This window comes from Megascapheus bottae, chromosome 29 (genome assembly GCF_031878675.1).
Source record: "Megascapheus bottae isolate mThoBot1 chromosome 29, mThoBot2.hap1, whole genome shotgun sequence".
Classification (NCBI taxonomy): domain Eukaryota; kingdom Metazoa; phylum Chordata; class Mammalia; order Rodentia; family Geomyidae; genus Megascapheus; species Megascapheus bottae.
The window spans coordinates 15,391,930-15,408,965 of NC_143537.1; the positions used below are offsets into that span (position 1 = coordinate 15,391,930).

Sequence of the window (17,036 nt, forward strand, 5' to 3'; positions counted from 1 at the left end):
ACTTCAGTGGCTCCCCCAAATGAATATACCAGCCAGGTGCAGGTGGCTCACGCCTGTCATTCTAGCCACTCAGGAGGCTGAGATCTGAGGACTGAGGTTCAAAGCCAGCTGGGACAATCCATGAAGCTCTTACCTCCAATTAACCAGCAAAAATGTCAGAATGGTAGCTATGGCTCAAGTGAAAAAGCTGGGCCAGAGTGCCTGGGCCCTGAGTTCAAGCCTCAAGATCAGCACAAAACAAACAAACAAACACAACAAAACAAACATGACAAAATTGTACTTATGTTCTTGAACCCAATACTCGTGCTTTCTTTGGCTTTCTCACTAGAAGCAGAGACTTCCTGTTCTAATTTGCCTCAGTCTACCCTATCCTCAGCCATCCCAAAGCCCAGCCCAGGATCCACCTGCCTCTCAACTTTCTTATTAATTCCACAGCTTCCGTTTCCCAGCTCATGTGCATTCCTGGGCTGCCCAGAGGCCTGACAGGGCCATGTCATGGTAATGAGTGGGTGGATAGATTTATGTCACTTGGCACAGCTGGGCACACAGTTATTTCAGTGTTCGTTGGCTGTCAATGGAGTTGACAGGAAACAGAATTGTAAGAAACAAAAGTAAAAATTTTTTGAAGTCTCAGTTGCATTTGTATTCAAATGGAGGAAATAAAATTCCTGGGCCTTCCAGTATCCAAGGAGTGGTGGTTAGGGAGTGTGTGTGTGTGTGTGTGTGTGTGTGTGTGTGTGTGTGTGTGCGCGTGCGTGCTGATGGCCTTTTGCCCCTCCACCCGCAGGGCCCAGATGAAAAATGAGGGTTAAGAACAAGCCTTCGGCAGTCAATCTGTTTGGGAGCCGCGCAGGCAATCCTCCATGCCAGGCTGCCCCTTGCAAGGCGGCTGGGTGATTAATTATCGAGTATCACGGCTCCAGACCAGGCAAAGGAGCGAATAAAGACGCGATTCTATCGTTACGTGTGCAGCAGGTGAGACTATGATGGTGGTGAGCAAAAAGTACTTAGAGCTGCAATCCATTAGCATCCCAAACCTTGGCTTGTGCCTCTGAAGGGTCGGGGTGGGGGGTGGGGTCCCAGTTTCTTTGCACGAAAGAAAGTCTGTCTTCCCTCTTGGTGCAGCAGCCTGGCAGGGAGAGGGGGTCCCGCACAGCCTTTGGGGCCTGTGATCCTCTCATGAATCTCCGATTCCCTTGAATTTCAGTCCCAGGCATCATGGCCAGGATCTTACAGTCCTCACAGCCATTCTAAGAACTGGCTTTGCCAGCCATGAGAGCCCTGGAGCGGAGCAATGGGTCAGATGACAGATGTCCGGCCTGCGGGATACCAGCCTTGTCTCCAGTGTCTTGCCTGTACCTGAGACTACCTGCAGGCTGCATTTCTGTACCTCAGTGCTCTTCAGCTGAAACACCCTGGCCCTGGGCGGGGTGGCAGAGCCAGTCCACTGGGTCCATCCTATCACCATGCCCCTGAACCCCTGCGGTCTCCATCCTGAGCCCAGGTCCCTGCCTCCTGGCCGTGTTTGAGCCTTTCCCTTTAGTCTCTAATGTCTCAAAGCCTCAGCCTCCTGCTTGGATTCGATAATCATGAGAGGGGCTGATGCCATTAGTGACACAGGGATCCTGAGGAAGGATGAGTGTCGACGCCATAGGTAATGACTGAAGGGACACTTGTGCCTGGTGGGGGGGGGGGGCTGGAGATCTGAAGTTGGGATGGGGCAAGATCCTCCTGGGGGAGCATGGATGAAGGAGAGGATGTGCCTTCCCCCAAATCCCCAGATTTCTAGGAGGACCTCTCCTCTAAGCCCCAAGTGTGCTTTGGTACATCCCCCCCCCCCAACCCCACAGTGATGTGCCTCTCAGAATGGGTCAGGCCAGGTTCTGGGGGGTTTCTGTTCTTGTTCTCAAAGAGACTGTGTCAGGGGCCTGGCTCCTGAAGGCCCACCAGACTCACCACGGTCGGTGGTGTCACAGCCAGCCCCAGGGCCAGCCTATAAATCAGAATAATAACAGGAGTGTGACGGTAAGTAGCAAAGGCATCACTAGAAACTCTCACGTTCCCGGAGATGAGATGATTCCCATTAACAAAACACCTTCATTTTCAGAAAAATCCATGTTCACAGCTTGCTAAGGAGAGCTTGCCCCCACAAGTTCTGATTTATACTTTATTACAAGGTGAAAACACACACACACACACACACACACACACACACACACACACACAATCAGGGGGAGGGGGGAAGAAAAGCTCTACTGACTCCATGCAGCAACTCCCAGGGTGTTTGATTTAAAGGGACATTGTCATCTTTAATGTTTTCATCCAGAGGAATTAAAGAGCACCACCACGATAATTTAGAAGCCCCTGATTTAGAGGCCAGCCTTGGCAGCCTGGCTTCACTGTATTTTCCCCTTTATGATTCCGGAGAGTATTTTCTGAGAGATAATAATGTTGGGAGATATTTCTCCTTTGTCAGGTGGAGGCCCGTGAAGAAAATGAAAATAGAACCTTTCTTCCCCTATTTCTCTCTGAGGCCAGGCTGGGGATTGGGGAGAATGGTCAGGGAGTCACCTCATCTTCTCCAGGCCTGGCCCTGTCCCTTCAGTTGACCCTCGGTGGAGGCCCAGAAGTGAGAGAACTTTTTGACCTTTCGCTGTCAACCCCCAGGTTATCCCAACTCTTCCTGGCTGATGTCAGGACAGCTTCTCAGCACCCTCTTTTTGGTGTCCATATCTGCTTCTACTCCTGCCTCTGGGTTCAGGAATCAATTGTCTTTGGGGTGGGGGGGGGTGGAATCTCTAGGTCAAGTCTAGACAAGTCCCAGCTGGGTGGTCTCTGCTGGGGTTCACAGAAGAGATGATGTGATCACCTGATCTGTGGTTTCCCCTCCTGTAAACCTAGCTGGACCGCTTTCCCCAAGGTCCCTGCAGTGAAGTGTGGCCCTGGCTTGCTAGGATCTTGAGCTAGATTGACTTCCCCCATCCCTCTGTGGATCAGCTGGATGCAGGGGACCCAGAAAAAGAAGCTGAGTCCACCCAATTGAATGTGCTTCGAACCCTGGGTCACTGATGGCTACAGACTGGACACTGACATCAAACTCTTAGGTGAACAAAGAGCGAAGTTCATACCGGGTGTGCAGCTGAGGTTCTGGGGTTGTTTGTGATTGCATGTAGCCTCCCCACTGACAGCGCCTGCTGTTGTGACTGCAACCCTCCCATCCAGCGTCATCTGCTCTTCTTGGACTTGTCCAACTGTGAAGTGTCCGTACCAGATGGTCTGGGGCCTTCCCAGCTGTATTTTGGCTTCTGTTGTACCTTTCCCCACTTCCATTCCTTCCCAGGAAAGACAGCCTGCTGTGTGTGTGTGTGTGTGTGTGTGTGTGTGTGTGTGTGTGTGTGTGTGTGTGTGTGTGTGTGTGTGTGTGTGTGTGGTGGTAGGGCTTGAACTCAGGGCCTGGGTGCTGTTCCTTAGTGTACAGCCACTTGAGCCACAGCTCTACCTGTGGCTTTTTTGGTGGTTCATTGGAGGTAAGAGTCTCATGGACTTTCCTGCCCGGGGAAGGCTTTGAACTGCGATCTTCATATCTCAGCCTCCTGTGAGTGGCTAGGGTTACATGTGGGAGCCACCCACACATCATCAGCTGGCCTCCTTGTGGTTAGATGTGTTGCACCTTCTTCTCAGTTTCACAGTATCCTTTGTTTTGGGCCCTTTCTTTACATATTTTTTGATCCAGGACTCAGATGAGTTCTCAGTATTTACTTGACTTCCTCTCTGTCTATGCTATGTAAACCCAATCCGGTAAAGCTTTTGTATCCTTCTCCATGCCACTCCAAGGAAATTGCCTTGGAAGGCCAAACTACTAAAGTTTGTCTCCCCCCCAGCCACCTCCCTCCCCTTAGCAGAACCCCTGACTGGCCCAGCTGACTGCTTCCTGTCCATTTTTCTCCTGGCTCCTGGGATTCTGCCCTTTGCTTTCTCCCTCTCCTCTGGCATTTTTTCATGTTCTCTTTTGTGGGCTCCTCATCTCCCCGGCCTCTTCCCACTGCAGATGCTCAGGCCCATCTTGGATGTTTTCCATCGAGAATGTCATTTGGTGATCTCATCTAACATCATAGCTTTAAACATTGTCAATATGCTGAAAATTTCCAAATTTCCAGCCCCAGCCCCAGCTGCTCCCTAACATACCCAGCTGCCTATTTGACATTGCCACCTAGGTGTGATGGCATCTCAGACTTGATATGCCACCAAAGGAATTCCTAATCTTTTGTTGTTGTTGTTGTTGATCGTGGGGCTTGAACTCTAGGCCTGGGCATTATCTCTGAGCTCTTCAGCTCAAGGTTACTGCTCTGCCACTTAAGCCACAGCGCCACTTCCAGTTTTCTGGCCATTTAATTGGAAAGAAGGCTTTGACCCTTAATCCTCAGATCTCAACCTCCTGAGTAGCTAGGATTACAGGTGTGAGCCACCAGTGCATGGCCAACTCTTCTTTTCAAACTCCTCTAACCACAATCTTCTCCAACCCTGTCAATAACAACTGTGTATTTTTCAATTCTTTCAACTCAAGCCAGGGGATGCTCTTGGGCTAAACATTTCTTTCCTAATCATGCACAAGTCTCCTTATCACTACCTTCAAGATTTATCTATGATCTGAACCCTTCTTAGCACGATAATGCCCGCCATCTTGGTCTTGGTCCCATATTTCTTCTGGATTATGGCAACAGTTCCTTACTTTATCTGTGCTTTTATTACTGTCTTGCTATTTTTTCCCTCAAAAAAAAAAAAAGCCGAAACAGGTTTCTTTTCAAACATAAATCCAGAGTTGGGAGTAGTAGGTCATACATTAAACAAACAAACAAAACCAAACAAAACCCTACCTACTCAGGAGGCTAAGATTTGAAGTTTGTGGTTCTAAGGCAGCCCACAAAAGTCCACCAGACTCTTGTCTCCAAAGCACGAAGCAGAGAAAGTGGAGCTGTGGTACAAAGTGGTAGAATGCTAGCTTTGAACACAAATGCTCAAGGACAGAGCCTAGGCCCTGAGTTCAAGCTCTAGGACTAGCACTGGCATTTGCACATGCACGCATACACACAGATACACACACACACATACAGTATGTGTTAAGTCAGATCACATCACTCCCCACCTTGAAGCTTCAGAGTCCTACACTGGTTTTCAGAGCACCTAGGACCAGCTGATGCCATCCTTCCTTCCCATTCATGTGCAGACAGTTGGCCTAGCCTTATAACACTTGGGAGGGTGGGTTTGCCTGCCTGGCATGAGCAAATCCCTGAGTTCAAACTCCAGTACTTTTTTTTTTTTTGCCAGTCCTGGGCTTGAGCTCAGGGCCTGAGCACTGTCCTTGGACTTTCTCAAGGCTAGAGCTCTACCACTTGAGCCTCAGCACCACTTCTGGCATTTTTTCTATGTATGTGGTACTGAGGAATCGAACCCGGGTCTTCATGCATGCTAGGCAAGCACTTTAACCACTAGGCCAAACTCCCGGCCCTCTAGTACTTTTTTAAAAACTAAAAAAATATCAAATGACCAACCAACTAACCAAATAAAAACCCCTGTATTGAGTTTTATAATATCGTCCAAAAGATGGGGGAGGAATCGGTCTGTTGACTAAGGAGAGAAAAAGACTTGGTTTTCACAATTAAATTGGGCATGAGATGGAATGTGTGAACCCCTGGATGCCAGGAGCAGGGTGGGTCGCCTCATCTGCCCTCAAGCCAAGGTGTGGACGCATGCAGACGGGGGCCTCTGCAGCCACTAAGACTGGTTCAAATCCTTGGTCTGCCAGTTTTCCAGGTGGGTGACCACCACCAGACCACTTAACCCAGTGTGTCTCCATCTCTCTCAACTTGGGGTACGTGGAATTCTTTTGGTAAGTATTGTTGCTACTAAATGAGATCATGTCAGCTTAGCTAACACTTAATCCATGTTATGAGTAGCAACCAATGTCACAGCCCAGCCACGGGCCGTAGCTTCTTGCGTGGGACTCCTGTGTACCTGACTGGTCACCTCCAGTGCTGCCCTGTCCACTCTGCCTGCTCATGACTAGAGCTGGGCACATAAAGCCACAGGAAGTACTTGCCAAATTAGTTCTGGCTTTTGCCCGGGATTTGGCTCCGAAGCCTTGCTCTTGTCCTTTATGGATTCCCCTGGGCAGGGGAGGCTTTAGAAATGTGGTGCTCAAATGCTGGGCATGCTCTAGTCACAGAACGGGCAACGTTGGGGCCACTGGTTCCCCCATTTCTCATCTGTCCCCCATACCTGCCAAGCCTGGGCTAGCCCCGGTGGAACAGTTGCTAGTATCCAGGGTGTCTGGCTACTGGCAAGGCAATGTAGCTTGCTGGGTTCCTGGGTCGGGGCGTTGGCATGTAGATCTAAGTGCATGACACCACGGGGCCTGGTCTGTCAAGAGGGGGTGATGAAAGCTTTTCCTCCTACGTGGTTGTAAAGGTGAACAGATCCACTCGGGACCATTTAGCTTCAGCTATGAATGCTGGATTTGGACCCGAAATGAATGATGTGGCTGCAGAAGCCAGCTCTGCAATACGCTGTACACCTGCTCTGAGGAGCCCCCACAATGCACTGCTCTGCCCTCCCGAAAGGGGCACTGAGGCCTGGTCAGAGACATCACAAGGACCACACTGCCCCCTAAAAGACCACTGCTTCCACTGGGGCAGCCACAAAGACATGTTGCTTGCATGCTGCATGCATCCTTGGAGCGGGCAGGGCCCCAAGCGCTGTTCTTTTTGGGATGTAGGGATGGAAGCAGTTGGGCTGGTCCCACACAGCTCATTTAAAGTGGAGCTGCTCAGACTCTGGGGCTCTGTGAATATTTCATCTGCCCAACAGCTTGGCTGGGGCTGCTTTACAGAGAGGGCCTGAGGTATGGGAGGCAGGGCTCCGTGCCCTTCCCTCCAGGCAAAAATCAATAAGCTCTCCAGACTTCAAAGGGAGGTGGGTTTGGAGCACAGAGACTCAAGCAGGGCAGGCAACCCCAGCACCTCCTCCTCGGTCCATTTAACCCCGAGTTTCTTCTTCCCCTTCCAAGCCACTGTGGCCTAGAGCAAATTAATCAGCCGCATGCCCAATAGCTTTGAGTATGGCTCCTCCAGTCTTCTTTCAAATTTGCCAGGCTGTGGCCAGCCGGAAGTGGGGAGAGGCAGGCCATGAATATTCTAGAGCAGCCAGTCAGCCTCTGAAGATGAGGAGCTGACTTGGGGGTGGGGGTGCCAGGGGTTCCTGCTCAGCCTACACTTGTGTTATGAACTCAGAGAATGCAAGGAAAGCATCCTGGGTTCGGAAGCATGCTGGCAACCCTCTCCAATTAGACCTCTGCCAATGGCTCCTCTGCCATCAGGAGACCCCCCCCCAAAAGGCTGCCTCCCCCCCACGTCTGGGAAGTACCCGCCATTAGCTGAAAGAAAGTGGAGGTGGTGCTTAGGGGAAGGTAGAACCCAGGCCAAAGGGACAGCAAACAGCCAGGTGCCCTTGAAGGGTTCTGGGTAAGGCTGGGGTACAGCTCCCTGAGCTCTTAGTTTTGCACACCTTTGCTCTGGCCAGGTCATGAGAGAGAGAGAGAGAGAGAGAGAGAGAGAGAGAGAGAGAGAGAGAGAGAGAGAGAGAGAGAGGACAGAGACTGTCTGCCACAGTGTTGGCTGTCTCAGAGGAGACCCGTGGGTTCTGGACGGGTGAACCTGGAGTGTCACTCAGACATGAGTGGGGGGAGGTGGCCTGGGGGACATGCATCCCCCCTGCCTGCCCACCACCTGTGGAGGGGAAAGAGCATCCTTCAGGCCCTTGCCCACCCCCAGCTGGGCATGATTTGCAGTGCTAGCAAGTGTGTACACAGTTGCTGTGCCTGAAACCCCTGTCAGAAGGCAAAATGCCCAGCCATCTGGAAAAGAAAGTTCTGTTCTCCAGTCCTGGATGCTGGTTGCCTGGGGCTGGCCTGCCAGGCACCCCACACCTCCCCTCCCCAAAGCAGATCTGCCTGGGGAAAGACAGGCTGAGGGGGGCTGTGGCCCCGGGGCTGGCATTCTGGCTATGTCAGATCAAGGAGAATCATGGTCACATGTGCCATACTAAAGAATAACATGCCACTTGGCCCTAGTAAGGTTGGAGCCTGGCAGGTAGGTCCCTGGTTCATCGCCCTTCTCCCCCTTCTCATGCCAGGGTGAATCTATGCCCTGCTCATGTCTCTGCTGATGCAACTTGTGTTTGCTAGGTCCCAGCCACAGGCTGGGCTCTCGCAGTGGCAGCCATAGGGGCTGGCAGGGCATGGTCACTAAGCCTCAAATGAGTCTCTCTATGATTGAGGGACCAGGCTTGGAATGGGGAGGTTCCATTGGTCCTCCATGGTAGCCTGCTGTGTGTAGCATGGGCTGGGTCACCCAGGACCCCGAGTTTGCTTTGCAGCCTAGGATCTGAGATGAACGGTGCCCCAGCTCCCTCACCCTGCCCTGCTCCCCCAAGCGGAGGGCCTAAAAATACCACCAAAGCATCATATTTTTAATGAGTTTTCTTTGCGATTTGTATATAATAGATTTTCAATAACAACCCGTAATTAGTTCATTTTCCACTGTTCAATGGCTCTGTACTGAGGCCACTGACAGCTTCCAGCTGGGATCTTTAAAAATGGAAAGTGCTTGAGGATTCAGCACCAGACAATGGCTGGGCCCCCACAATGGACCCTTTCCAGGCAAATCTTCAGAGATGGGAAGGAGGCAGGGAGGTTTTGAACAAGGAAGAGGAGGAGGAGCAAGAGAGGGAGGTGAAGAGAGGGGGGAAGAGAAAGAAGAGAAGGAGAAAGAAGAGAAATGGATGTGTGTGATGGGGGGGATGCAGTGGCCACCATTAGTTCTGGCTCAGAACTGACATCTCCGAGGAGAGTGGAGTTCTAGTGCCTGGGGGTGAGGCGCTCACTGACACCTGCCAAGGTGGGCACGGATAGCTTTTGGGGCACAGTGGGGTTGCTGGGAGGGGTACCTGCCTGTGGCTATGTCCCAACTCCTTCCAGCAATGGCGAGCCTGAGAACTCAGAGTGAGGGTTCCCGGGAGAACATGGCTGCACGTTGCCCACTCTTCTGTCCTGGCAGCCAGTCATAACTGGAGAGCTTCCAAGGCCATGCTTAGCTCCCTACAGATTCTCCATCCCTTCTCTGGCCTCTCCCTTGGGGGACACAAACCTCTAGGTGTTACAGGCTTTGATGGGTGTCAGTCTTCTGCGGGCTACTCTAGGAAATTGGGTGGCTGACTCCAGCCACCCTTGGTTCCAGCCTTCCCTGAGATCTGCGCTCTGGAGGAGGCCCCATTTATCAGCTCTTCGGCCCTAGACTCCGCCCCCCACAGGGCCCCACCCCACCATTCTCCTTGATCTGTGCCTGGTTGAATCCCCTTCCTGACTTTCCCCATAGACAGAAGCTCAGATCCCCCTGTTTGTCTTCTTCCTCTCCAGTAGCCCTGCAGACCCTAGCGCTAGGCTCCCTGCACGCAGGCCTGGCCTTGCACACAGCGGTGTTCCTCTAGTGGGCTCTTGTGAGTGATCACTGATGGAATTCCCCTCTTGTTCCTTGGTTTGCCTCCTCCTGATCTTTCCCATCTTCCTTTGCTCACGTGTGTGCCCTCCCTATCCCAACCAGAGAAAAACAAGCAGCCTGGCTTCCTTATCTTTCCATGCTGCTGTCCCCCTGCCAATCTGCCCTTTCAGTAGTCCTAGGCTGGTGCCCAGGTCTCCCTTGGTGGTCTTCCTGAGCCCAATAAAGCCAGGGAGGGTAGGCTTCCGTGCTTTAGGGTTTTGCTCAAGAGGTCTGATGCCAGCTTGCCACGGGCCTAGCTTGAGGCCTCAGGCTGCCAGGACTCAGTTTTCAGCTGGGGACACTGAGGCAGAGGTTCCAAGAGCAGATTCTGTGTCTGTCTCTCTGGGCATTGTGATGTGGCCTGATGCGGGGGGGAGAGAGCGGCTGTGCTGCTATGGGAACTGAACTCAAAGTTCAGAAAACCCCACGGCACTGGCATACTCCAGTCTAATAATTGTTCCTCAACTAGGGGCCGAGTGCCAGGGACTCCCACAAGGTCTGTTCTCTGCTCCCCACCCCCAGGCTCCCTTTGGGGTCCTGGCCCTCAGTCTGGTCAGGACTGGATGCCATTCTGGGATTCTTTTGTCCTCATAAAGTGGCCTTTGGCCAGGTGCTAGACTCAAGTTACTACACAGGTAGCAAAGGGCAGAACAAAGACTCAAATCCTCTCCTGACTTGGACTCTGTGGTCAATAGCCTTAACTGAGGGGCCACAGGCTTGATGAAGAGATAAGCTCAGGGCCACGGGGACCTGTAGACAGGAGAAATTGAGGAAGACTTCCTGGAGGAGGAGACTGGTGAGCCACGTGTGGAGTGCAGGAAAGTCACTGGGGGAGGAGCATACAGAGGGATCGCAGGAGGAGAAGGATCTGGAATCACACCTGTGGAGGCAATTCCTGATTCTGCTGCCTGCTGGCTGTGTGGCCTTGGGTTGGCTATGGACCTTCTCTGAGTTCCAGTTTCTTCACTCGTAAAAGCAGACATACTGTTCAGTGCTGCATACTATGCAGGGAGCTGACCAGTTTCTCCCTTTGGGGTGGGGTGGGGTCACTGGAAACAATACTCTTGGTCTCAGCTCAAATGCCAGCCAGTTTCTAGGCATTGCTTGTCCTCCAAATCAAAGAAACAAAAAACCCAAAACACCCACCATGCTATCTGAAATGTCCCTCACCATGGAAAACTCAGGAACTGAAAACAGTGGAGGCAGACATGTGAGGATTTGCAGTGCACAGCCAGCCTGAGCAGGAAAGACTCTCGTCTCCAACAAACCACCAGGAAACCAGAAGTGGCATGGTGGCTCAAAGAGCTAGTCTTGAGTGAAAAAGCTCGGGGACAATGTCTAGGCCCCGAGTTCAAGCCCCAAGACCAACAAAACAACAAAAACCAGCTCACCAGGGGACCCCCTGCATCTGACTCAAGAGGTTCCCCTGGTTACAGAAGTAGGATAACTGTCAGATTAAAATGACACTCTCCTTTCTGCTTGGCCAAGTACCCCCTCTCCCCCGTCCCCGTGTCCCACTCCCGCCCTATCTGTGCCCTGCAGTCTTGGGTGATCTAGATGAGAACTACCAGAAGCCCTTTACCCAGAACTATTGCTAGCTCAAGTCTTTCCCGTGCTGTCTGCATGCTCGCTGAATTGGCCCTCGCAGGATTAATTAAAAGGGCAAGTTATCTTCCTAAACAGCCGAAGAAACTTATAATGAATTTAAAGAGAATTTAAAAAAAAAGGTTCTCAGTTAAGCAACTTGTTTTTCCCCCTCATGACCCCAACCTGAACATTCAGAAAAAAAAAAAAGCAAAAATCATGCATAACGGAGCAGCTTCATATAGACAGTGACTGTGATGGGCAGGCCGGGCCAGAGCGCAGTTTGCTTACCAATGACCCCGGAGCCTGGGTTCTCTGCCAGAGCCTGGGCAGGCGTCTGCGATCCTTGCAAGAGAGGGTAGGGCATGTATCTAGGACATCGTTTCTTTAATTTCCTAGACCTGCCTTGGACAGGAGGAAGCCAAAAGCAGCTGGAGGAAAATGTTCCCTCGATAGATGGAAGAGGTGAAGAAGGCTATCTCATCTTGCATTTCTGTCAATGAACAGAGATAAGTGCCTGGAAGCCTTAAGATAGCCACCTGCAGCCAGGAAGAGAGAGACCTGGCTCCAAGGTGAAGGTGCCTGCCGTGTGCCTTCTTCCCATTGGGTCACCTATCTCTAAGAGCCTGGAAGGAGGCTCTGTCATACTAAGAAGCATAGCTTTCCAGGCTATGGGATTCCTGGTCTCATGCTCATGTAGCTACAGGCTCCAAACTCAAAAATATTCAAATGTGGGCTGTAATCCTAGTTACTCTGGAGACTGAGATCTGAGGATCGAGTTCAAAGACAGCCCAAGGACGGACAAATCTGTGAGACTCTCATCTCCAATGAACCAGCAAAAAGCTAAAAGTGGAGCTGTGGCTCAAGTTGGCACTGTGCTAGCCTTGAGCAGAAAAAGCTCAGGGGGAATACCCAGGTCCTGTGTCTAAGTCCCAGTACAGACAGACAGACAGACAGACAGACAGACAGACACACACACACACACACACACACACACACACACACACACACACACACATTTTCTATAGGAAAACACCTCCAACCACCATTATTCAGTGGGGTATCTGAGCCTGTGAGGAGCAGATACTCTTCACAGTAGCTCAAGAATAATAGAATCGGCCTGGGGAATCAATCAACTGATGAATGGGTGAGTACACTGGTATATATATACAATGAAGTATTACTCAGCCATAAAGAAGAGTGAAAATTTTGCTGTTTGCAGGAGAATAAATGGGCGGAAACCAGAAATCATAGTCAGACCAAGAAAGACAAATATTGTGTGTTATCTTTTATAGGTGGAATCTAGACCTAAAAAATAAAGATTTATGACCTGAATGTAATAGAGGGTGGGATCCAACTTGGGGGAGGGGATTAAAAGAGAGGGGAAAGAGGATCAAAGCATTCATATACATATTGGCAAAGAGAATAATAAAAGCCATTAAAATGATCGTTGAAGAAGGGAAGGGATATGAAAGTCATATGTGTCTAGGGAAATACTATATGAAACCCCCATTCTGTACAATTACTATACACTAAACACATACCCATAGGATCAATAATTACAGATAGATAAACAACAATAACAACAAAAAGGCTGGAGTCACTATGCAGATATCCCCACTGCCTTGTTGCACCCCAGGCTCATGGAAAGATATGAGAAAAAAATTCCAACCTTTTCCAGTTGTTAAAATCAAATCCATATTGCTGTTGCTGGGATGTGTGAGATATGACTTTCTGGATTTGAGTGAGATTTCTTTAGTACTCATTGACTGCTGGGTAATAAGTTTGTACGTATATGCCTTATTTCAATTATCCATTTAAAACTCACTGATCCGTAAATCTGTGCCTACAGCGATGGGAATTCAGTGTAGGGTTCCCCTGACTTTGAAAAGCCTTTGATCCCTGAGTGTTCCGGTGGCTGCGGTGTCAGACCTTTATAGCTGGGTTAACTCGTTTTGTGGCTCCTTTAATGGCTGTGAGTTTACATTTTATTGCATATCTATTATTTGGGTTGGGCTGTGATGAATGGTTGAGCTGCTGTGGTTCAACACACCAAGGCGACAGCAGAATCTAATTTGCTTTAAAAATGAAGATTATAAAGCTTTTCAAAGAGTAATCCAGGAATGAAGGGGGCAAGACACCAGATAACCCTGCTGGAGACCTACTGAGGCGGGCGGTAAGAGAAGAGCATGCCCTCCTTCCCAGGTGCTTTCTCTTTATATATTGAAAGCCTGGCTGGTTCAGATTCAGTCTCAGTAATCAAGTCCATGAAATAGAGGTTCTTACTCCAGTACAGGGACATGGAGGGTACCCAGGCTTCATGATAAGGTTAGAACTGGCCTCAGAAGTGTGTTGAATTAGAAGACTTCTCTAACAATCTACTTTAATCACTCTGTCTCCCCCCCATCTCTTTTGTTTCGTTTTTTGTGCTCAAGGCTGGCACTCTACCACTTGAGCCACAACTCCACTTTTGGCTTTTTGCTGGTTCATTGGAGGTGAGTCTCATGGATTTTTCAGCTTGGGCTACCTTTGAACCACTATCCTTACATCTCAGCATCCTGGTGTTGCTAGGATTACAAGTCAGAGTCGCTGGCATCTAGCTCACCCTACCTTATTCTTGTCTCGTTTTTCTGTGATCATTATCACCCAGGATCTCAGCGAGAGGCAGTAGACAGGAGAATACTGCAGGAGGTGGTTGCTGAGGGTCTATCTAGGAATCCTTGTTTCTCTGGAGAGGACCCACCTTGCTATTGAGTAAAATTTGTCTGGCATTCATTTCTACAGTACAGATTCCCACCAGGACCAATTTGAAGCTATTGACTGTTCAATGTTTGGTTGCTCACGTTCCTGATAACTGAACCATTACATCTTCTGGGTTGGGTCTAGGGCATTGCTGGTTTATTTCCACACATCAGAAAATCTGAAGATTTATTTTTAGAAGCCCATTCCTTGGTCCACAAAGCAAGCACACTTTCCATAGCAAGCAAGATAAGCCTGCTCAGTCTTTCACACCCGATGAGGAACTCGTTTTGGCAGATGTGGGTGTATTAGGTGTTGGACTTGGGCTCTTGGTACTAAACATGCTGTGAACTGGAAGGCCCGCCCCTCATCACCATGTTAAACTCAAGGGTACTTCCCTTAGGAAAAAAAAATTGCACGCGTTACTCTCCTTTATGTCATCCAAGCAGCTCTTCTCTTTGCTGTAAGAGCCATCTTGGTTATCAAATCACAAGAATCCTTCCTCAAGGCCCTGTGAATATTTGGCATATTGGTACAGCAGTTCAGAAAGCAATGTTCAACGTATACAAAACAGTATCAAGCAGAAAGAGCCATCTGATATAAAGGAAACTCTGGGTCATGGAGCAAGTGGAAGGAACCAGAACAAATTTTGTGGCTCAGGTATTCAGGGCCCCTCAGGGGCTCACACCACCTGCCCAAGGCCAGTGACCACAGATGCTTCAAACTTACCGGCTGTATCCAGGGAATGCCAGGAGAGCTTGAATAACCCTTGAAGGGACTGCGTAGGTCAGTCTGGTTTATCCCCCTCCCTGTGGATATCTAGACATCCCGGCATCTGTGGCGCTCTCAGGGACAGCCTCGTGCATTTCATATCCTTTAGAAGCCCTGTCTCAGCTCCAATCAACATTTGACCTAATAGAATGTCTGACAGCAAATCACCTTGGGTCAAGGTCATCACCAGGTTTTTGGAGACATCCCCTGTGGGAGTGGTCTGCACTAGGAACCATTCTTCCCAGAGCAGCTCCTTCCCAGACCTCTCCGGGGATGGTTTACCTCTCCTTAGCTTGGATCTTCTTTTTCTCCGCTGTCCATGGAGACTAATCCTGGTCTCTGCCCAACTAAGATCCAAGCCTCTACTGTAGTGCTATCCCTGCTTCCCCCGTCACCCAAGCAGGGCTCTGCAAGGCGGGTAGCCCAACAACTCATTCCTTCCATGTACGAGCCATAGAATTCTCCACACAAGTACACTCTGGGCACAGTCCTGGTCTCCTTTCAGTACCAAGGGAAACATCCCAAAGGCATCCATTCTCCTTGGCCCTTTTGTGAACACTTTGGCTCGCATGATACCAACTCAGCTGCTTTTTCATCTCTAAGAAAAGCCTACGGAGGCTGGGCTCATGCCCACAGCCACTGTGGCACACCAACGTCGACCCAACTCCCCCCCCCCCCCCCAGCCCAGCGCTTTTGACTTACGGAAGGCAGTGTAGAGCTCGTGCAGTGTCAGGGAACCGTCACCATTGTAGTCATCGAATCGGAGGAGGTCACTTGCTGAGCAACCCAACAGGCCCCTGTCCAGGTCTGACTCCATCAACGTGTGCTGTGGGGGAGGAGAGACAGGCCAGAGCTTTTTTTTTTTTTTAATTTGAGAAAAAAGAAAGGCTAAGCAAGGATTTCAGGAAGCTCTTTGGTCCATCTCCTCTTTTTACAGTGCAGTGTGTGTGTGTGTGTGTGTGTGTGTGTGTGTGTGTGTGTGTGTGTGTATCTGTCTGTCTGTCTGTACTGAGGCTTGAACTCAGAGCCAGAGTGCTCTCCCTTAACATTTACACTCAACGTAGACACTCTATCCCTTGAGACACACCTCCACTTCCGGTTTTGGACAGTTAATTGGAGATAAGAGTCTCATTGCCTTTTCTGCCCAGGCTGGGTTTGAACCACAGTCTTCAGACTCCTCAGCAGGCAGGATTCCAGGCATGAGCCACTGCCAACATCTTTCTAAGTATACTGCATCTTGATCAGTGTCATCCTTTCGGGTTTCCCCCCATCTCTCCTACTGCCCCCCAACCCCCGGCCCTGCCCTCCTGGTGGTTATTTTCATGTAAGCACATTGAATATTATGTTTGCATCTCATTTTAGAGATGAGGAGACTGAGGCTCAGAGAGGGAAAGTGACTCTTCCAGGGGCACACAGGGGCGGGGACAGAATCCAGATCAGAGCTTAGCCTGTCCTTTTCCTTGTCTGGTCTGATGGGCCCCAGAGGACCTTAGCTGAGAAGGATGTTTGGGGATACCTAGTCTGCTCGTTTGTGTGGGGGAAGGCTATCAGGCACCCTCACTCAGCCAGAACCAGAGTGATGGGAACTAGAGAGGTATGGATGAGGAGAGTGTTGAAAGGAAGAAGAGAAGAAATGGAGAGCCAGAGGCCTTCCCTATTTGTTTGACAGTCTTAGCTTGGCTTGCTATATTAAAGGCAATTTAATGTGATAATGTTTTGTGGGTTTTTTTGTTTTAAAGAGAGATCCTCTACTCAAGCAAGTCAGAGTGTTCGATAAAAGCCAGATTCAACCCTAATGTGCCAGATCAATCTTTGGAAGATGGAAATTTCCCTCTGCCTATTTCTGCGTTGGAAATGGATTAAGTTCTCATCGGCTGATGTGTTCTTCCCGGCACCTCCCAGGTACTTGTCACGGAAAGGGCCCACGAGCACTGGATTCTGCTGGGGAGATTTATGAAATGGACTTTAAACATATTAAAGTTTAAAGAGGAAATCGTAGTCCAATTATTACGCTTGCTAATGGCTTCAGGTGCCTCGGGCCCTGTTGGCTGTTAGGTTTGGAGTGATGGGCCCCAAAGGGTTCTTATTTACCTAGAAGCAGCAGCTCTGGGAGCTGCATGGGCCTGGGTGCCAAGTGATTTTAAGCTGCCTGCCCCTGCCCTGGGTGATGGGGTGCCACGTTTCCCCACTGCCAGTGGGGCTGGAGAACTTTGGGGCAGAGAGGGGGGAGGTTAGTCTTCCTGCTGGGTGCCATAATGAATGGGACTTGGATTTGTCCAGGGCAGCTGAGATCAGCCACGGGCCCCTGCCCATATCCACTGAGGGAGGCATCTAGAGACCCACCAGCTTGGA

General features: G+C 50.1%; 1 protein-coding gene and 1 long non-coding RNA gene across 3 annotated transcripts in view; one reads left to right on the plus strand and one right to left on the minus strand.

Moving 5' to 3' along the window:
- Fstl4 (follistatin like 4) overlaps positions 1-17,036 on the minus strand; it is a 69,947-nt gene that overhangs the window by 52,364 nt on the left and 547 nt on the right. For both annotated transcript variants that reach the window (XM_090321140.1, XM_090321139.1), the window contains exon 2: positions 15,387-15,510. In XM_090321140.1, the coding sequence (XP_090177266.1) occupies positions 15,387-15,510 (124 nt within the window). The remainder of the gene's footprint in view (positions 1-15,386; positions 15,511-17,036) is intronic.
- On the plus strand, positions 10,197-16,620 carry LOC150044864 (uncharacterized). The gene is made up of 3 exons (XR_016533108.1): positions 10,197-10,386; positions 11,574-11,746; positions 16,424-16,620. It is a non-coding gene; the product is annotated as an uncharacterized LOC150044864 (long non-coding RNA).